Source organism: Calliopsis andreniformis, chromosome 12 (assembly GCF_051401765.1).
Source record: "Calliopsis andreniformis isolate RMS-2024a chromosome 12, iyCalAndr_principal, whole genome shotgun sequence".
Taxonomy (NCBI): domain Eukaryota; kingdom Metazoa; phylum Arthropoda; class Insecta; order Hymenoptera; family Andrenidae; genus Calliopsis; species Calliopsis andreniformis.
The window spans coordinates 17,716,250-17,737,628 of NC_135073.1; the positions used below are offsets into that span (position 1 = coordinate 17,716,250).

General features: G+C 42.3%; 3 protein-coding genes and 1 non-coding gene across 6 annotated transcripts in view; 1 reads left to right on the forward strand and 3 right to left on the reverse strand.

Annotated features, from left to right (window-relative positions):
* LOC143186004 (cytosolic carboxypeptidase 1) overlaps positions 1-2,618 on the forward strand; it is a 27,794-nt gene extending 25,176 nt beyond the window's left edge. For 2 of the 3 annotated variants that reach the window (XM_076389357.1, XM_076389358.1), the window contains exons 16-20: positions 531-783; positions 1,324-1,448; positions 1,574-1,726; positions 2,020-2,155; positions 2,430-2,618. In XM_076389357.1, coding sequence (XP_076245472.1) covers positions 531-783; positions 1,324-1,448; positions 1,574-1,726; positions 2,020-2,131 — 643 coding nt within the window. In that variant the 3' untranslated portion in view covers positions 2,132-2,155; positions 2,430-2,618. Of the gene's footprint in view, positions 1-530; positions 784-1,323; positions 1,449-1,573; positions 1,727-2,019; positions 2,156-2,429 lie in introns of those variants that run through there. The other variant, XM_076389359.1, reaches the window with a different exon arrangement.
* Positions 2,619-4,170: 1,552 nt separating this feature from the next.
* Positions 4,171-9,969, reverse strand: LOC143186007 (dicarboxylate carrier UCP2). Its single transcript, XM_076389361.1, has 5 exons — positions 9,809-9,969; positions 9,537-9,658; positions 7,853-7,962; positions 6,463-6,675; positions 4,171-5,981 (listed from the first exon to the last, which is right to left on the reverse strand). Exons 1-5 carry the CDS (start codon positions 9,932-9,934, stop codon positions 5,599-5,601), a joined length of 954 nt encoding a protein of 317 aa, XP_076245476.1. The 5' UTR covers positions 9,935-9,969; the 3' UTR covers positions 4,171-5,598.
* A 3,938-nt stretch (positions 9,970-13,907) lies between these two features.
* On the reverse strand, positions 13,908-13,981 carry Trnai-aau (transfer RNA isoleucine (anticodon AAU)). Its single transcript has one exon. It is a non-coding gene; the product is annotated as a tRNA-Ile (tRNA).
* Positions 13,982-15,385: 1,404 nt separating this feature from the next.
* LOC143186291 (UDP-glucosyltransferase 2) lies at positions 15,386-21,302 on the reverse strand. Its single transcript, XM_076389865.1, has 8 exons — positions 21,105-21,302; positions 20,309-20,379; positions 19,916-20,014; positions 19,484-19,623; positions 18,762-19,075; positions 17,528-17,747; positions 15,832-16,051; positions 15,386-15,680 (listed from the first exon to the last, which is right to left on the reverse strand). Exons 1-8 carry the CDS (start codon positions 21,300-21,302, stop codon positions 15,386-15,388), a joined length of 1,557 nt encoding a protein of 518 aa, XP_076245980.1.
* Positions 21,303-21,379: the final 77 nt, after the last annotated feature.

Here is a 21,379-nt window from a genome sequence, read left to right on the forward strand (position 1 = left end):
ACGATCTCTGACAAGGCCTTTCTTCTTCTTGGGGCAACTTCAACGTGCTGCAGTGACGTGCAAGCCCCTAGGGACCTAGGGAATTCTAAAATCGCGTTTCTGAGAAGTTCATTTTGCATTGGGGTGTCTTGGATACTCTGATATGAAAGAATATAATGCAATTTTTGATAGACTACTTTAGAATAAATTGATAGAGGTTCCATCATTTTTCTTCTTTTAAAATAGTAAGAGTTTGAGCTAAATCCTCTCTTTTAGAGAAGACCTAGAAGGGTACACCGATTTTTCACAGAAAATACCTTTGCCCCTCTCCGCAGAAAATATTCAAACACCAGATCTCTTCCTTGTGAAGAGGGTAAGCCTCAAAATCAAGGCTACGTCAATTTTTGTATACAACAGACTCTTATTTACTACCAGAGCTTCCAAGTCTTACATACGAATGCCAGTAAATCGCGACGCCCCCGATTCCTCCTCCTTTTTGTTCTGTCAGTGGTGGATGCACATCGAGACAGTCTATTTTCGATCGATTACAGTAATCGGTACGGGCTGACGAACGAAGACCTGAACAGACGGTGGAGCAACCCGAACCAGACGCTTCACCCGGTGATCTACCACACGAAGGGCCTGATGGAGTACTGCGCGAGGGTGCTGCAGAGACCTCCCTATGTTTTCGTCGACTACCACGGCCATTCACGGAGGAAGAACGTGTTTCTGTTCGGTTGCTCAAGGTCGGGTTCTTGGAGCGCTGCGGATAGGGCGAAACCGGACCAGCCAGTGCAGTATTTGGTAAGGGACGAAAGAGGATCGACTAGGTATTATTTTTAGATCGTTATACGTTACACGCATTGCCGATGGGTGCACTCGCTACGAACGGTAATCTAGCGCGATCTGCCTGAGCCGATTTATGATCGAGCGGTTCTCCAGAGGCGAGCGTCCTCGCAGACTCGCTCGTGTGGATAATTCAGATTGGACGAGATCTATCGTTGATTCGAGATAATTTTAGATCATGCAAACACACTGTATCTGGAAAGGATACGCTACCAGGGTGGTACCGATAGGAGTCGTTAAGTAGAGGGACCAATTGACGCGAGAGGATTCTGCAGGATAAGAGTAGTAATCCCCATAGATTTCACATTCACTCTTTATACTTTCTAAGTATCTATACACATATCATACTACGGAATAATTGCAATTCGATCGAGGGATCGACCGATCTTTGAGAGTAGCGAGATGAAGGATGCGAAAGAAAAGCGATCGCGAGAAATGTTCGAGTAATGATGAGGGATCGCGTGTGTCGAGGTTCGCGGTGATGCATCTCCGTTTCAGATGTTGCCGCACCTCATGCAGAGGATATCCCCAGCGTTCGCGTTGCCGTTGTGCTCCTTCAAGGTCGAGAGGAACAAGGAGTCCACCGCGAGGGTAGCCATTTGGCGGCAGCTAGGTGTTTCGAGGTGAGTCGTGTCTCGAGCGATCTTGCAATCGATGCAGTAGGTATATCATCTCTTCACGCATGGATTTACTTAGCATTAATTTAACTTTCTTGCCATATCAAATTCCATTGTGCTGGGTTGCGCAGAAGCTACACGATGGAGAGCAGTTTCTGTGGATGCGATCAGGGAGTTCTCGCTGGCTTGCATCTGGACACGAAGCATTTGAAAACAATCGGGCAGGACTTCTGTCAGGCCTTGTCGATGATGAAGAACTGTGGGGAGGACTGGAGCATGGAAAAGTATGTTATGAGTGCAGTATTATGTTATAAGACAGTAGGTTTTCAAATATTCAATTTTTCGAATTTTTAAATTTTCAAATTTTCAAATATTCAAATTTTCAAATATTCAAATTTTCAAATTTTTAAATTTTCAAATTTTCAAATATTCAAATATTCAAATTTTCAAATTCTCAAATTTTTGAATTTTCAAATATTCCTAAATTTTCTGTTTCGTTTGAATTTCCACAATAGTCCGCAGTGCAATAGGTTTAGTAAGCAGAGAATATTAAAGACTTTAACATTCTCGAATGCAGATCGGTGGTGGAATCCTGCTGTCCACGAAAATGCGTTTTACGGAAATCCAAAAGGATTTCGAAATGCATTCAGGACAGACCCGCGGTGCACCATGTAGCTGGAATTCCTTAGCAAACGAATGAGTAAAGATTCAAGGCAAGGCTGATGAATATTCAGCATGGCATTCGAAATGAAATTAAAATTACTAATTTACCCAAAGTGTGCCTTGAGTTACCTTATAAAGGAAGCTAATATTTTCTCTAATTATCAGTTTACTAACGACCAACGAACTATTCACGATATTTACCCGACGATTACTCAACCTTAATGATAGTTTTAATTGAATAACGGTTCATAATGTTATTGTAACATCGTTAAATTGTTTTTATGTGATTGCATATTCTTATTTTCTTTTATTTTATACGTATAGGATCCCTATGGGAGATGGCATTCCTGAGGAGTCAGGGTGTATGGAGGACGACATTTCGTCCAGCTGCGAGTCAGACGAGTCTGACTCTGAAACTTAAACTGATCAACGAAAGCACTTGGTGCTTCCTCGTACAACGGAAGACTGCGTAGCCTTTGAAGTCCCAGAATAAAGTACAACGAACGTTCTGTACACTTTGAAGAATTTTTATTTAAAACTCGTAACAAATGTTAAAAGCTACGTCTACGTAGATATCATACCTCTAAAACTGAAGCCCGATTTGTATACGTCTCGGAAACGAACGCGTCAACATGCCTTTCTGTAAATTCGAACCTCTATTAAAATTTGAGCGTCTCGGACGAGCGAGAAATTTATGCGGCAACGACTTTAAAACCAGAATTCGAGAACTTCGTACGCAAGAAACCAGATTGTTCATGAAGAAATTTAGTTTAGCAGTTTTTTTTTCATCAAACGGCGTGCGCTTCATTGAGATTCAAAAGAATTGTTACATCGCGAAGCAAGGAGTCTTTACTGCTCGAGATGAAGCAACACAAGCGAATAAATATCTTGAAAATTTATGGCTGAACGAAGTGAAATCTTTCAAACTGATTTCGAAGCAAAGACTACCTTTTCTTGATAGTAAACTTTTGTGTTTTTTGGGAAATAAAATTCACTTCCTTTCGCTGTACCTCACTGTTTACAATACTCTTATGTGATATTCTATTAAATGTGATTATACGAAATAAAAGCCTATTATCAACGAGAACCTCGCAAACACCTAACATTCTCGCATTCTTACAATCGTGACACGGTGAAAAAAGAACTCATAGCATACTTCTCATGTCGCTCACATAAACTATCAATTAATTCGAATCAGTCTTCTAGAATGTCGTCGATGGACAGATTGCTGCGTCTTTTACACGTTAATCAAATTCTGGTGGTCGCTGCTATATTAATACAAGCTGCTTACAAGCGACTACGTGCAGAGTATAAATTAGAATTTTGGTTGGTCTAAATTTCGTCAAGTAAGCCAGGTTTTCGTGAGTAACAATCGAAGCTCGATCGATGATATGAGAACTACATCTTAAATTAGCAGATCATTTTTTTCAAGAATTTTTTAAATAATATGAGAAAGATGATATTGGATTGTAACTACTGGAACGGCTGAAAGTTTCACCTCCAATGTTAGAAATGTGTAAAATTTAAATATATGGTAGAAATATTCAGTCGATCTATGTGTAAGTTTTCGAAGTTCTAATAACTTCTAGAACCAAGTTCTAGAACACGTGATAAATCCGTATCATCAACCAGCTGGCTTATGTGTTCACAGAATAATATAATTTGGTTAGAAGTGAAGATCTACATCCACAGAAAACCTTAAAGATATCTTACTTTTTAAAATTAATGGGACATGACGTAAATTAGACAGCAAGTTCTTAAAATGGGTACGAAAACATTTGGAAATGTTGTTCCTGTCTGCAGCTTCTTTCACGCAAAGGCAGTCGAATTTTCAATAAAGTTTAGTAATCGATATTCGTCCTACAAGAATTATGAAAGGATTTAGATAACTTATATTAGTTATAGATAGGATAATCTCAATTAATACTGTGTGGTACTCGAGCTACAGCTTAGGGATTTCACGAAGATCGAAGTTCGACGCATTAACAGAATTTTTGCCATCGATAGAATAACAAAGCGAGTGAATCTTGAAGATAAGAAAAAGAGAAAAGTGACACAGTCGGAATTAATAAGATAAGAATTGCTCTTTAATGCGAAACGTACATCAATAGATGGTAACATAGTTTTAAAAACAGACTACACGTCGTCGATCGAAATTCGATAAAAATTGTGCCCTGTACAATATTAATTGACCCGAAACGAGATTGTTGATGAAACACCCTCCGCGTGAAGGCATTTAGCGACGATCAGCGGCAAATTATTCCCGATTTTCCCGCGTAAACGTAAGAACCAATTACAATATAATTACACATCATAGTCAGCGAAGGATCTTCTGTGGCCCGCGTGTCCTTTCGTTTTTTGTTTCGAGCAAGTAAATATCGGAGTCTAGATAAAGATGAAATTAGCAAAACACGATGCGTGTGGCTCACTTGTCAACAAGACCCCGTAACACATGGCTAAATGAAAGTTTGCAACCTTATTGTCTGTCTGGCGCGATTTTCATCCTAGTTATTAATTGGGAAACAGTTTCTCTCTATTGCCCTACTATTTATTTTTCATTTAACGATAACTGTTGCTCCTATAGCTGACTTACGAAGTTTTTTTTATGATTTATCGAGAGATTTCTAAGACATTCTCGATCGTACGTGCACTGCGTGGACAGACGAAATGCATCCAATGAAAGATTCTATCTTCCTTGCATATATTTTTTTATTTCTTTATAGACTCGCGAGTAAAATCCAATTTGAAGAACCAATTGGGTGGAACACCACGTCAAATGTTTATATCTTGCGTTTAATAATTTTGGACGGATTTGAAATTTAATGTTTTAGTATTTGAGTGCACGCGCGGTCGCGATCTACGGAGCAAAAATGAAAGATACAACGATGGATGGGAGGATTGGCTGCCGTCGTTTGCGACGAAGCTACTGATAATACTAAACAAACAGATTTCAACTCTTTTGTACTGATAATGTTTAATGAATATTGAATAAATATCGTAAAGAGAATAGAAAGTCTATAAATCTAGTTCCGTATGAGCACTTCAAACTATCAAACAGCGTTAGCTTCTCTATCAAACATTATATTACCCTCTACGTATGCATAGGCAAGAATTCTACGTGGTAATTGTTACATACGAATACGTATTAGGTAGAAAAGCAAGGTATTAAAGCTGCCTGTAAGATAGTATTAAACGTCATCGAACCATTAAACCTTTAATCTACTCCAACAATCATAGGAAGCAATTATAAACACTCAATCGATAAAAATATACGTACTTGAAGTAGAGAAACATACATAAAAATATCACGAAGATCGATCTGTAAACGACGGCAGATTCTGTATCTCGAAAACCACGAAATCTAAATGACACAATGTGGTCCTCCCATCCCTAAACTACACGATCGGAGTACAGATGACGAAGCTGCAGTTGATTCGAAAAACGCAGGGTGTCGTATGCGTGAATCGACGAACGCAGTCGACCAATGGACTCGTTAGTTGTCGTTGAACTTCCTCGCGTGGATCTTGAACTGCTCGTAGGTGATCCAGAGAACGATGTTCCAGGAGACGAGGCGAGTGAAGCTCGGCACGAAGCCCTTGTAGAAAGCAGACGGACCCTCCTTCATGAACATACGAACAGCGCAATCCTTGACCCCCTTATACTCGCCAGGGGCGCTGTTCATGTAACGAGTCTTCACCACGTCGACAGGACTCGCAGCCAGGGTGGTGCATAGTCCTGCTGCCATTGCGGCTGTTACGTGGCAAGGGATTCCGTCGCGAAGATAACCGCGCTCCAGGATGAAGTCTTTGATGATGTCGTAACAGACGATCTCAGCCACGTTCACGATGGCATTCCTCGAGATGTTGGGAATGGTTCCTGGACGAACGAGATTGTTAGACTTGGACCATCGCATATCGAATTCACATTAAGGACTGAAGGAGTTAAAGTACTATAGGTAGGATGTCCCATGAGAAGACTTCTCATGGGACATGCATAGTACATGGAGCAGAACGAGATAAGAGGAAGTTCTTGAAGGGGGATTCAAGGAATCGATGCAAACGAGCAAGTTCTACTGAATTGGTTCGAAGGATATAAAGATTCTAGATAGCTCAGACTACGGTCAGTCGACAGGGAACGTATTTATAAGGGTATTCTAGATACAGAGATGTCTCGCGTGTTCCCTATGCGTTTCAAAGAGCTGAAGATTCGAGATAGACTAAGAGGATCAAGTAATGGGGCACGTTAGGTGCGCAAGCGACGTTCGCAGGAGCCAGCAATTTGCGAGGGATCGTTGCTGACAGTTGGCCGGGAGCAACGTCGTGTTTCTGCATGCAAATGGTGAACTCGTAACGCGTACCTTTCCAAAGGCCCCGGGTCCCTTCTTCGGCAGCGATATTCTTGTACGCCTGCAGGGTCGAGCTGTATCTCACCGATGATTGTCCATTAGTTCCAGCCTGTAGGCGGACCTTGACGACATCAGTCGGCTGAGCAAGGAGCACCGCCATGGCGCCTGTCGTTATTCCAGCAGCGATGCGCACAGAAATATTCTTCGATCCGCTCCTGTTATTACCTGTCGAGACAAAAGTCCATGGTGAAAATGGGCCGTCTTAGCGAGTTCGCCGATTCTTATCGTCTAATTACTTTAATTTGTCTGTTCTTTTATAATCCAAAATAGGATGCAGGATAGGGCAAGATCGCGCTATGCGCGGTTAATCACGTTTATTAGCTAATTACTTTGCTGATTACAATTTGTCTTTAATGAGTAAGCCGACGAGACGCGATGCGACGCTTTTATCGAAGTACAATGTGCCGGTCGAACCAGAGTGATCGAGCACCCGAAATCGACGAACAGAGATTTTGAGAAGAAAGTCCTGCAGATTCTCCATGGGAATTTCTCACAAGTGTGATATGAATTTATTTCAATTTTCAAGGTAGGTTGTCGACTGCGAGTGCTCCGTGGCATCGGTTTACACGACTTCCCGACGTTAAGCGGTCAGTTAGAATTCAATCGATAACTCACGAAAGGATACGTTTATCACATGCGACATTGAAGATCAAACACCGAACTCGAGACACGCGGACTGTTAACAGTTGTTTAGTGAGGCTCAACAAGAAATAGTATCGATAACGATCATGTTAAAAACAGACTAGATAGTCCATCGGTTTATTTACGATTGACGGATCTTCAAAGAGAATTCTACGGTACACTCGGAAATTGCGTCTATAATAGTTTCCAATCCCCATGAACCGCAATGAGGAGTGGAAACTTCCATTAAAACACTATTTAAACGTCATTCTTCTTAAAATAACAATTTCCAAGTGTCCATTAACCAAGATACACAACGTTACAGCGGTCTCACGATCGATCCAGTCCGCAGGAGGAGATTTCAACGATCTTCCGTTCCTCGGACGGCCTTTTCCCTCCTTCTCTCAACATCCCTCTTAACATTCGACCTTTACGACTAGAAATCGGAGAAGCTAGGCTCATGTTCGAGTTTAGAAAAAAAAGGAGGCAAACATGTCGCGTCTGAGACGCTGGATTTGTTTCGGTCGTTAAAACACGTGGTCGTGGCTGGCGGTGGGTCAGGCGGATTCGACCATCCCCCAGCCTTTACTTACGCGTGACTGTTCACTCGCTCGTGTAAACACGATAGAGATGGTGTACTTGTGCTGTTCGCACGCGTGTTCTACCCGGTTATAATCGTAAGGATTATGTAATCAAAAAGTTAGGAGTTTGTTGGATGTACCGTCGATGATTCCAGCGTAGCGTGACTTCACCGCGTCGTAGAGGCCCAACCGTATGCTGGCGAAACACATCTGTCTCTGGAGTCCCGCGGACAGACCTCCGTACAGGCTCCTGTAACCACCCTCGCTCAAGCTCACCGCCCTCACAATTTACCCTCAAACGTAGCCCAGGGTAATTTTTTTTAAATATTTTGTTTTCTTTGAAATTCATGTTCCATTTCTCTCTCTCTCTCTCTCTCTCTAATTTGCTCCCCTTCGTTTAAATTGACTTTACAATGCTCAATTTTCCTACTGTCTTCATTCGTCTCTCTCTTTCTCTCTCCCTTAATTTAGTTACTTCAGCGAAAAATGGAAAGCATTTAGATTTATGTTCGTTAGGCTCTATTCGAGAAGCGATAGGTTCTTCCCACGCGTTCTGCAGTATGAAGGGAAGCCAATGGTCTCCGTGAAATTGGAGGAGCGTGAGAGAATAGAGAAATAATAAAGTTTAACCGGGAGAGAGCTTGCGCTGAGAGAGCTGGATACGGTTATGTGACATATCGTATTCGCGGCGGAAGCGTAAACAAGGAAGCCACCGCCCCGTTAAATCGATAAACACTGCAGCTGAGCAAAGGCAAAATAAACGGAAGCAGAGAAAAGAAAAATTTCGGTCAAATTAAAAATTTCACAGAGGGGAGACAGGGGTCGCGAGGTACTTTTCCATTATTCGCACGGTAGAACCTCGAGAAGTAAAAATGAAAAGTGAATTTCTAATTTCTGATTGTGATACGCTGACCACTGATTAACTTGACAATCAAGGTTCTACCAAATTTACGCAAATAATGGAAAGGCAGCTCGCGTTCGCGAGAGAGAAAAGAAATAATAAAATAGAAAAAAGCGACGAGTGCCACAGACATGTTCATCCGTCGAACCTGAAACTGTACACATGCGCGAGGGCGGGTTACATAATTCGTCGATACGTTGAGCAGTCAATGGCACTCGCCGAAACTAGCAAAGAAAATAGAAGGGGAACGAAATGGAAGCGTTAGAAACGAACGAGAGTAATTGAAAGTAAATAGCCGTCAGTGCGTGGCAGCGATTTATCCATCTTTTATATCGCGATTTCATTTACGCGATTACGCCAATCGATCTTCATCCGTCGTTGTCGACGCTCGGAAAAAATAGACCAACCAAATTTTAACGACACATCACCAGCCGCGATGTTCGACTCGGTCGCTAATGATCAGAGTTGCAATAAAAGGAACATTGACGGATTACGTGGCTCGAAATGCCGCGTGATTCGTCCGCGTATAATTAGATCGTTTATAGAGCACGACAGCGACGGAAGCGTTGATCGGGCGGTTATGTTAGCAAACAACGATCATACGAGGAGCATTCGAATGACGGCTTGAAGCGCGTCATTCGAGTAACGTAATTACCAAAGAAGCCGTTTTAGAGAGAGTTATTATTGCGCTCTAATTGCGATGCAGTTAGCTCAAGAAGGAAACAACCCTACTGATCGGCGGCCAGTACGGGAAAATTTCAATCGAATCATCGAGCGGTGAAAAAAAGAAACTGCACCCGTTTTTTCTCGGATCCGAATCGGAAGTATCGTTACGCAACGATATCAATGCACAATCGTATCCGTACGGTTTACCTACCCCTTGGTTTTCTCTTAAATTACGAGTAGGATCGTGAATAACGTACCTTGCTCCTTCGATTTTCACGATGTTTCCTACTGTCCTCCATAATCCCGGTTGAGAGTTTCTCATCGCGAGCATGGAACCTTCCGTTGCTGCGAGTAGGACAGGACGAGTTTCTCCGGCAATCTAAAAATCACAAAAAAATAAAAAAGCAATTAAAAAACTTTTTTAAATTCAAGAATTGGAGGTAATCACTTTGGCTTGTGCTGGGTTCAAATATTCTGCTTTCTAGGATAGTAAATGTGATTCTTGGAGGTCTGATCACCCTGTATTTACCTGCATTCTGACTTTGGCGGTGTCCAGGGGGAACGTCGCTAAATCAGCGATGCAAGCCGCGGTGCCCGCGGTGAGGAACTTCACCCAAAGAGGGAAATCCTCCACAGCCTGCTTTGTCGTACTCATTTTCTCTCTTTCACCGTTTGTTGCGTTTGGATCACTGCTGATGCGTGCTTCTTGAGTGGTGCGCTTGATGCGTGTGCGGGGAGATATAGTGCAAACTTTATCTGAATTCTCTCGACTCCTTTTTAAATCCCCGCGTGACTTGTACGCTCCTTCGAGCTTGCTCGGCTTATCTGAGCGAGATCCTGGGTTAGAAAAGCGATATGTACACTATATACAGAGTCCTACCAGAGGACAGGAACCTTTAGGCGATCATTTAGTAGACGGCTGGTTTAGAGGTTGAGCTTTTTAGGTTCCCTGAAGTGATCAGGATACGCATGCAGTCCCCCCGACCGCGAGCACTCGTGTTTGATGTCTTGATTGTGAAGTACTTTATACATACTATTCTTCTGCAAGAAAAAAGAGAGAGAAACCATTAGTTTCTGTTAACGTTTTTACTATATCAGAGGACATTTCGATAGCATTCGATGAAGGATCGCGGCAGACGAAGTCCAGTGACCTACCCGAGGCTACCCGAGTAGCGTCAACCGCCTATCGCTTCTCACAGATAGACACTGATAGGTAGGCCTCTGTTATCAGTACTAACACGAGGATCTGAGTGAAACTTCGAGCGTGGCGTAATGCCCAATTGTTTTGTCTGAATATTCAATTTATCGCGATGCGTGCGTCACGGTCGTGACGTTTCTTCCACGCTGGACTTTTATGTAACCGCAGACACGCGATATGTGACTTTGTCGTCGATGCACTGCGGATCTCTCTGACGTTTCACGATGCACACGCGTGGGCAACCGAACTTACTTTCCCACCACTAGCCGCGAAAATAGAATGCGCAGAAAAATATTGGAAAATTGCCAATGAGAGTACCTTAGATACTCCAACGGTCGTTATCGTGACGAAAATGGATCGATTCGACATGGTAGCGGTTCTTAAGCAAGGTATTTATTCAATAAGATAGGTACATGTCAAGTCCACCGATAATTTTGTTTCATGGGTTTTTCCATTTTTTATTTACTGAGCGACAACAGTCGTTTTGATCTCTTTGTAGCAACGTTAGCGCATGTAGTTATATTCGTAGTCAGTTATCGTGACCGTGAGGCTATTTTTGTTAAGGTGAAAAATTGACGCGTTAACGCAGGAACCAAGGACGATATTTTTATTCCTCTGGTTTTTTGTTCGTAAATCAGAGATCGACGCATTTCAGTTGGTGGAGAATGAAGCATGTAGTATCTATACAACAGAAAAGGAAACGAAGTACCGTTGTTTAAGGAGACCCGAGCAAAGTCCGGCGTCGGTTTAAACCTGGGTTTCCCTTGCCTTTAGTGAAAAGAATTTCGGTTTCACATCACAGGGGCTACCTGAGCCTGTTTTGTGGCACACCAGTGGTTCTTAAATTCTTTGAAGCGTTTCGACTCTGGATTAAAAGATATCACGGTACCGGGGACAACATGATTTGTCGAAAATTGATTTATGACTCAAGTCACAATTGAAATTCAAAATTTTAAATTGATGACTGTATTCGGTGGAAAGGTTAAGCGAGTGGACTGTTAGCGTTCAAGAGAAGATTGTAAACACTGAGAACCGCTTGCCGCAACCTTCGACCGACGACGGTTTCTATTATAAAGTTCAGTTCTATCCGGCGTTCAACTCAACGATTTTTCCTTTCAGAATGCGTGGTAATGCCTGCGTGGTGTGTCATAGAAAAGTATGGGTACTCGCTTGGGAACAATCGATCTTGAGTTTCGGCCATGCGCCTGCACCGATGCATTTGACGCTATTGTTTTTTAATACTCTAGAATGTATGGATTTCAAAGAAAAGAAATTATGAAGCATGAGAATTTGAAAATAGTAGGTGGACTTTTGAAGTGTGACAGTTTAGACAGAAAAAAGTCAAAACAGTCGATATTTTCAGACTTTTTTAAATTTAAATTTAAATTTAAATTCGAATTTGTTGAGATGCTAGTTCCTCCGAATGTTTTCTTATATTTCAAACAATAATTTCGCTCATGAATAAAATATTTTGAGTGTCAGGATTTTTTCTAACAATTTCTAGCTATATTCAAAGAGGCGGAGTTCCTGCAGTATCCTTGCGCACGAGGATACATTCGTTGAAAGGTACATGCGACTATATTGATTTATCCTTGACGCTAACAGGATAGCAACAGAGCTATTCTTTGTGGAACGCATTGATTGTATTGTTTCACGTATTCTCAAACGCGATGAGGATCGATAAAAAAAGAATTATAAAAATTTCATTCCTGTAAGTTATACTAAGAAACAAATATATCTTTCAACGCGAGAAGTTCGTTGTCCCCGTTTCCTTTCCGATATTTTAGCCTTGTGAAACCCGTTACGATCAGCTATTTTTTTCTCGAGATTTCTCCTCCGATTAGCCCATTTCGTGAAAGTATTTTAATCCGTGATAGTCGTCACGTTTTCGTGTAGTTTTTACAAATCGATGTAGGGCGGTTTGACTATCCGCGCATATGCATTGCAGGTGATTCTATGGAGCTCTGGCATTCTTAAATTTTTGAATATTCAGATAGAGCCTGAACGACGATATTTTTAGAATTCCGACTGTTCTATCATGCAGACACGTGTAAAGTTCAACGCCTACGATATCGCTATAACGGAAATGTCCCTAGAGGACGTGTACTGAGGTGTTTATTGGACATTGATTTCCCTTGACAGAATATTTAGGAATGACGAGAGGTGAAAGTATACTGTCAACATTCCTAATATTTCTCTCATCGAAGAATTCAAGTATTAAACTTCCTCCGAAGACAATGCGCTAAACAGTTAACACCGATATTATTTAAATTAACGCTCAATGACAAAGCTATTTGAAAAAGAGCAGTTAAAAGTGGGGCATGTTTAACAATAAATTAAAACCACCCCCGTTTATCCAAATAAACAAATTCGAACGCACATATTTATGAAAAATTCTGACCATTAAAGAACACTAAAACTAGTTCTAGAATCATCACGAAAACAATTCAAAGATGAACGAAATGTACTTACCAAGTGTACAGTGAGTGGATAACAACACAACTGGAACAGGTTACTGTGAAAGCACCGTTTATACCGGCTCGTCGACCAATAGCGTTCCCCCACAGTTGAATTCTACCTATCAGCTGCCGTCAGTGACGTCAGTTTTGACCAAAGAAAGCTCAGCTTTTGGAGGGATCGATAAGTTCCAGGAACGTGGGGTACAGTGACAAGGGGCAGGCGCATAACATGAACCATCCCTTCGTGGGTGAGCGTGGTGTGTTCGCCCCTAGACTTCTTGGAAATCTCCATGGGTCATCGTAGAAATTTATTTTGCCGCATATGCTGACACGGGCACTGGGACTCGGTGCAGTTAACTGTATCGAGTGTTATCGACGGATTAGGGCTATAAGTAGTTTTACGCGTGCTCGATGAACTTTTCTGCATAATGGCTGAAAAAATTGATCGCGACGCCAATTGCGGATGCAAACTACTTCTATGAGCCGTATCTGTCGCATAACTATCTTATCTCGCCTCAGGAGATGGTAGAAGTTCTTTGAAAACTTTGTAGAATTAAGATTATATGCTTGAGATTATTAGACCAGCAGATGATTGTTTAAATCGTTTGAAAGACTATGATCGATGATCCTGGCTTTTCCAGATATTTCTTAAGTAAGTTAGACACGAGTGTGAACGAAATTAGTGTCTGTCTTATCAGCAACATTGATGATATAATGTTTGATTTGATCGCTTGTACATATGGCTTTGGTTTAGCTCTAAGTTGGAGAGAAAATAATCTGCTGACACGTAGAACTCGAATGTTTTCATGTGATAATAACTAGCATGTACATGTACGCATTTTAACTTGTTAGTTATTTTAAAATGTAGGGAAAATATGGAAAATGAGATTGGATGAATATATAGATGATAAAGGGTGTATAACTAATTGAGTAAAAAATACATGAATGAAAATAAAGTGAAAAAAAAATTCTGGCCCATGGGGGGATCGAACCCGCGACCTTCGCGTTATTAGCACGACGCTCTAACCAACTGAGCTAATGGGCCATATGGTATCTGTTCTTTCTTCCTAAATTTTATTGTCAGGATAGGTATTAGTTTTAGAAGCTTTTTATATTTTTTATGAAAAAAATATCTTGTTTAATTTATGGATGTCTTTTGTTCTTTAAATATTCTTTCCCTTGAGCAAGGTTAATCAATTTAGAACTTGGAAGTATAAGAATAATTGTTGCTTTAGTTACACAATAGTTTGCAGTTTATTGTTAAGCGTTAATTTACTGCATTAGTTGCGATAATCTATAGGTCATTGTATTAAAAGACTGTTGATTAACGGTGACATAATAAAAAAAGACCACAGGCTCCTGAGACATTATGAAAATTTGATCAGAAGTTGGACACTGATATGATAGCTATAGCCATCTACCGGTGACACTTTCGAACCAATTCATCTAGGATTTGGTATTACAATTTTCAAGAGTTATTCCCGCTCTTTCAAACAAATCAGTCAACTCAGTACTCATTTTCTGCAAACATATTTTTATTTCAGCGTAGTATTAAATAAACCACTCATCATTTATACGCCATAAATCAATTACAATTTAATTTTATCGCCCTGAATATTTATACCCAAGTATTGTGAGCAATATTTTAAAAACAGTTGCATAATTTGCCACTCATTTGACTAGCGCATCTGTACCGCCAGTTTCCCCGCTGCCTCAACCCGCGCTGGTACGCTCCGTCAATCCTGCAACTTTTATCTATTTTTACGCTGGGAATACAGTGTGTCACGTTACTAAATATAATAATACGGTAGCTGGTGACTTAGTTACACATTTTAGAATGGAATTTTCGTAGTGAGAATGTTTTGTTTACGCTGTCACAAACTTTTTTTGTACGCGTCCTGCGGGGGGTGAGGCAGCCATTATTTTTTTCTTACTGATTCTTGTTCGAAAGTCACTTCAATCGAGTTTTTTACAAATTTAAGTGCTAGTTACTGTTTCTGGAAATAATATTCAGTATTTAATAATTCGAGCTGTGTATTCGGTGTACGCGAATTATGGTGTTCGTGTGTTAGTGTTCTGTGCATCGGAAAATCTTTCTTCCAAGGACCATGGGCATCCAAAGGATTATTCCACCGTGATAAAGCCGAATCGGTGAGTGCTCATGAATTTCATATTTTTTGAAAATATCGTTAATCGATGAAAAAATTATTTTTTAAATCCTCTCGAGCTATCTTTGAAAATGCATCTTAGTGGCCGTGATTTTAACGCGGTCGGTAATGCAGATTCTATTCTTAAAATTTCATAATATGGTAACAAAGTTTCCTACTGATCGATTAACGATATTTTTCAAACTGAAAACACCAGTTATCGATAATGCAGTGCATTATAATTATCCTAACAATTAAGAGCGACGTAAATCCTATACTCATTACCTAAACCAGAAATACAGTTACTCAAGTTTTGATTTCGAGAAAGAAATGAATTTCTCAGCTATGTATACTTGAACATGCCCTTTGAAATGATGAATAAGTAGATGGCAGCACCATAACAAAATAGCCAGAGTCGCGATTAGAATCGCGATCGTTCCGTAATATTCAGTGAAGGAGATATCGTGTCCGTGATATCGCAAATGTCTCGATCCCGAAAATTTAATGACATGCTCAACATTCCAAACTGCTCGGTCCATCGGTTTCACCAGCTCGTCCTTAACGATCTCCGACATAGTTCTGATGTTGCGATAATACCTGCGAATCCGAAGAAAATTCCCTGAACGATCACAGAACAGCGATAGAGATCGAAGCGTATTCCGAACAGTTCGAAAAGCTTGGTCAACATTCGAACGATCTGTTCGGAAGCGTGTCACAGGCAGATCCTTCAACGACCGTGTTTACTCACGTTTTATTTTCTATGACGTCGGTAAGAGTCCGTACGATGGATTCCTCGGTGATGGCATCGATGTTCAATGTAAGCCCGATACCAGCGTCCAGGATTTTACGCGCGTTGAAAAGTTGATCCCCGAAAAAGGGGATGGCGACTACCGGCACGGAATAGTGCACCGCCTCCTGCAACGACTGCAATCCTCCTTGCATCACGTAGGCCATCACTTTCGGATGTGCTGCATATAAAAGTGATGTTAGTATCGTGGATCGGGCTCGAAGTAAACCGGGGTGGTGGGGCCTTTATGGATTACCCACCTTCGAATATTACAAGCCTTAAAATTCGTAACGAGAGCGGAGAAAAGGGTGGGCCAATATCTTTCATGGAATCTCACGGAGTTGAGAACGATCATCGTTCCAATATTCCTTTCTTATTTTTTCGTATATCGTTGATTAAGGAAAGTTTGCTCGAAAGCAGACTGCGGTAGGACGAATTTCAGAACTATGGGAAACCGTGATGGGCAATGAAATTGAAATCCTCGTTGTTTGCATCGCGCCTTTCCGTTACATTTCGCATTCTCGCTTTTAATACGTTTCCCACGGACGGGACCGAGCGTAATCTATCCGTCAATGTGTAGGAAAGTTCGCGGCTGCTTTTGCATTTGCATGGAGTCCCGGGTGTTACCGCGAACGATGCCGAGTTGTTTGTCAGAATTTCCCGAGAGAATTTTCGGCCCGAGCTATCTTTCCGTTTTCGCTATGAATCGGCTAGATCGCAGGCGCGGCCGAATCAACGGGACGCGGCCGTTTATATTTTTTCTCCTTTTGCCTAAAACCGCACCCCTTCGGCCTCCGCGAAAACATTGCCTTTCGATTACTGCTATAACGAAATCGGTCGCTCGAGGTGCGAGCCCTTGTTTTTCTTTTCGAATGAAATGGTTTGCCACTACGGAGTATTGTGTGGTATTTCTCGTGGGTTTTGATTTTTTGGGACTCTCATAATCCATATTCTTTTTGAGTTTTAAAGTCATCGATATTGTTTTCAAGAAGATAGCGTAGTTGGATTTTTTGCATCTTTAGCTTTGACTTGGATACTTCGTCTTGAACTATTTGACAAGAGTTCTATTTAGAGAACATCTGATGAATTAAGGAAGTTAGCGTTCTTTGTGAGTGAAAAGACGAGTGAAGTGTAATTTGGTTAAGCAGCTTCGTGGGATCTATGTATTAAGTGTTCTTCAACGAAGCTGTCGTATAGACTTTTGACGAGTTGTGCGATTATTAATGAAAGGAAATGTCTATTCGAATGACTCTATTATAATATAAAGAACGTTTATACTCTTATTTTTATGAATCTTGAAACACCCTATGGAATAACATAATCAATTTTAACTCACGAGGAAATAATTTTCCATAAACTTTATTCTTCATAAAGATTCATTTATTCCTTATCGCTTTACGGTCAGAATCAAAGAGGGTCATTGTTCTCAACGAATACAAACCCATCATTCATAGACTTATCGCGAAATAATTCCTGTAATTCCTCCAACAGAAATTGTTCTTCCATTTTCAAGCTATTCCCATTAAAAACTAAATGGCACTGTCTACACGCGGCGTAGCCCAAAAGCGTCGTAAAACGAATATCCCGAAGCGGTCAATCTGCTGTACGAAAGGCGCGGGGAGGGTCAAGGGGTCAGTTTAGCGTTCGCTAGCCTTACCTAGAACCGCTTGCTGGGGCGCCCACTTGACAAATTTGATGTTGGCTGGCTGAATGGCCATGTCTCCAGCATGTTTCCATAGAACTCTTTGCTTGAGCGAGCTGAGTGCGTTGCAGAGCGCGGTCAAAGGGCCGGCTGGTAGCTGATGAGTCTGCAGGTTCGAGCCTAAGGAGAAATAGATCGCCCCGTGTACCGCGTTGTCCAGGAATTCCTGTATATCCTGTGGGGAAGGTAAAAGTTTATTCTCATCTTAGAATACGATACTCCATGTGATCAGATTTCTAGGAGCATTCAAAGCTAGAATCAAGGAGGAACGATGACGCACGCGTGTCACGTGGACCACAAGCTATTGTTGTATTAATTTTACCGCGGTATGGAGAACTTGCCTGAATTTACGCAAGCGCACGTGGATAACGATCACGTTCCTCGTCTCTGGTCTTCTCGTTAGTTCCACGTGACACGAGGTAGAACTGCGTCATGGGGACTATCGAGTTTCGCGTCTCCCTTTCGAAGGGAAAAGAGTTCTACAAAGTCTAATCCTTGGACATGCGTATCGTTTGGGTAATTCGACGAGGCGAGCGTTAATTTGGGGAAGTAGAAAGAATCGTTGGCAAGTGGGGTCCAGATTTGTTTTCTTTCCCGCGGAACGAGGGCCAAGGGTGGGAATACTCTTCGAAAAATATTTTTCTTGAGGGCAGGGGTGGCGAACGAGCGGCGGTAAATAGCAATGACCTTTACTTTCGCGTCGCAATGCCGAGCTCTGGGTAAACTTTCCCCTATACCCGGTTACCTGAGAGTGCGCTACGTATTTTCCCCCGGAGAAATCATTCTTTGCCCCTCGTATAGGGTTTTACCCCCATGCCAAGGAGGGGAACTGCGCGGAATAACGCTTGTCGCACCGTGAGGAATAATAACCGCGGTCGTTAACTGAATTTTACTTTCCCGATATTACCTGTTGATCTTTCGAATTCTTGACGAGCTGAGGTCCGGCTATTTCTTTCCGGAAATTAGGTATTTTCGAATTGAAACCAGTGAAGGGGGCAAAGTTTACGGGAGTTAAATATGTTTAAGTAGTTTGGAAAGATATTTCATCCAAACTTCGAAGATTTACTTTTGCTGCAAGCACGCCGAGTCGATTAATCTTCTGCTATTTTTAAATACACGCCACTTGCTTTTGGTCGCGGAATAACCTAGTTAACGGTTTAATGGAGAAGTTTAGGGGACGAATCGGTACCTTAGGCAGTGTTCCACGCTCCTCCGTGATCTGGAGACTGTGAACTTCGATCACGTTTGGCAGCAGAGGCTTCGGGTACCCGAACACGTGGTTGTTTCCCAATATAACCAGACTAAAGTTTCTGTCGATGTCCTGGACCGAGGCATCGCTCGTCCACTTGTTAACGATCTTCTGCGCCTTTGGCAGGTGCCAGTATTTGTAGTATAATCTGGTCCAAGTCGTGTACAGAGCGTTCCAGACACGCTCGTACAAAGACATCCTGTTCGTGAAGGGGTAGGCCATGTCGGGGTTTAGCAAAGGGTCGTCTGGGTTACCTGATAAGATAGATCACACAATATTCAAGGCAGCTTTGCAATAGACATTCCTCTGCACGCTAGAAAGCACTGCCGTATATTCTACTCTTTACTTCTACCCAAGAAATCGGCGAAGCAAGTTCTTCTCGTTGCCTCGTGGCAAATCGGTACAGGTTAAAGCACTACTCAGCGATCCATTCCGTTCCACGAATCCTAGCTCCCCGATTGCTCGCACTTTCTGCTTTACCGACAATTTACGTCAATTTCCGCCGCGGGGGTAACGACATTTGCGACAAAAGTAGTGGAAAAAGACGTCGTGGAACGGTCAGGAGACCTTCGTGCCTGTTAGCATCGCCGCGATTCGTACTGGGTCGTACTCTCGTTAGCAATTGACTTCTAACATTCTCGTTTCGAGCTCGTCGTGCTTACCAACGGAGTCCATGACGTACGGGAGGTTGCCAACGCTCAAAAATCCGATTAGCACAGGCGAATTGTAATGCTTAACGAGGGCGTAATAGCACTGGTACCATAATTGCTCTATAATCACCGCGTCGTAGGTCTTGTTCCTTCTGGAAAAAGCAGCGCAGAGAAGTGTGATTTAGATCGACCTCATAGATGAAGTTGTAACGCGACAGGATTACTATTATTTCATCTACTGTGTGTATTTTCTGCGACGAAAGGCAAACGGGCTGCTGGTGAAGCCTGCAATTCCCCTTAGCTCACGGCAGAAAATTGCCTCGGGCACTTTCTTCGACTATTCTAGCTTTAACGAGCGAACGAAACGAGCTTCTATTTTTTCCCGTCTTTCTTTGGCCTCGTGGTGGAGAGGCTGCTGTTAAATAAAATGAATTTTCGTATTACGAAATTAGGTTGTCGATGGGGGGACTGAACAGTTGCTCCTCGCACAATTTGTTGGCCTCCCGCATGTTCTGGTGCAGCAGCGTGAATGCTCCCATGTGCCTGTGGGAAGTTAATAATTTCATTTCGTAGGTTAACGATGCATGGAAAGATTTTTTATAACGAGGCTCACAGAAGTAGAGATACAGAATTAATTTTTTTATGATGGTAATAAAAGCCTTTTCATTTGCTTCCTCGAATAATTTCAGTACACGCAAATTCTGCTGGATCTCTAAAGATTTAACATACTAATAAACTTCGAGACATCGAGTTTTCATATCCCTCCACAGTTTCTCCATCGAATTGAGATCGTATCTGTACTTCTGAAGCTCTCTATATAAAGCAGGAAAATCATACCTCAGTCCGGTGCAGTCTTTTTTCCTGTAGGTGAACGACAAATCGACGTCCTCGTAGTTCTTTATCGGCGTCTGAAAGATTGAGCCAGGGTGGTCATAAATTCCGCCCGACGCGAATCGAAACCCTTCCGCGTCTTCATCGACCAGGTCTCGATCTCGCGTTGTTTGCTCGTGATCTACATGCGCTGCCGAACTTTCCTATCCTCGACAGAGGAGCGTCGGGCTCGCGAAGGGACGCATTTAACAAGAAGAAACGTTAGCAGGGGGGGGCAAATTGAAGGCGAACGAAGTTTGCCTAACTCCGAACTCGAGTTTATGGAGGGAAGAAAAGAAAAGGCGAGAGAAACGGGAGCAGACGAGGGAGGTCAGGGAAAGGTGGAAGTTGCGCGAGACAAGGGGAACGAAGTAGAGGAGAAGTAAAAATGGAGTGGTCGGGGAACGTGGGAAGAAGGCACGAGAGGAACGCGTGGTCCGAGCGGAAAGGAGTCAAACGTCTGTCTGAAATATCCCCTGAACTTTTCTCCACGGTCCACGGATATTTCTGAATTATTAAACCGTCGTTATAATCTTGCTAGATGTGTTTTCGCGCCTTTTCCGCCACCTTGCTCGGCGCTGACAAACGACGGAACTTTCCGCGCGATTGTATTGGCGCGCAAATTGCCATACTTTATGGGTGACGGTTGAAACGTTTTGTACCTCGGCAAATTTCCCCTTTCCCTCGCGAGGGGAGCGACAGTAAAAGCGAGATGGGAGCGAGAATTCGTGGGTAAAAGGAAGGAAGGACAGAAAATAAAAACACTTGCCTTGGAAGGAATGGTCGATATCACTGTGACGTTGTGTCCACGGGCCGCCAAAGCTTTCATCAATGCTTGAAAGGGTTGCTGGTGACTGTAGCTCGTGCTCGGGCAAATTCCGAGGATGTTGTATCCAACTGCGGCGGGGAATCGACGAGGGAACGCGAACACCAAGAGAAACAGCACCGTTACGCCGCGCATCTTGTCGAAAGGAGCACAGTGCTTTGCGCTACACCACTGAGAAAATAGTCCTTCAATTTTTCAAACGAGAATCGAGT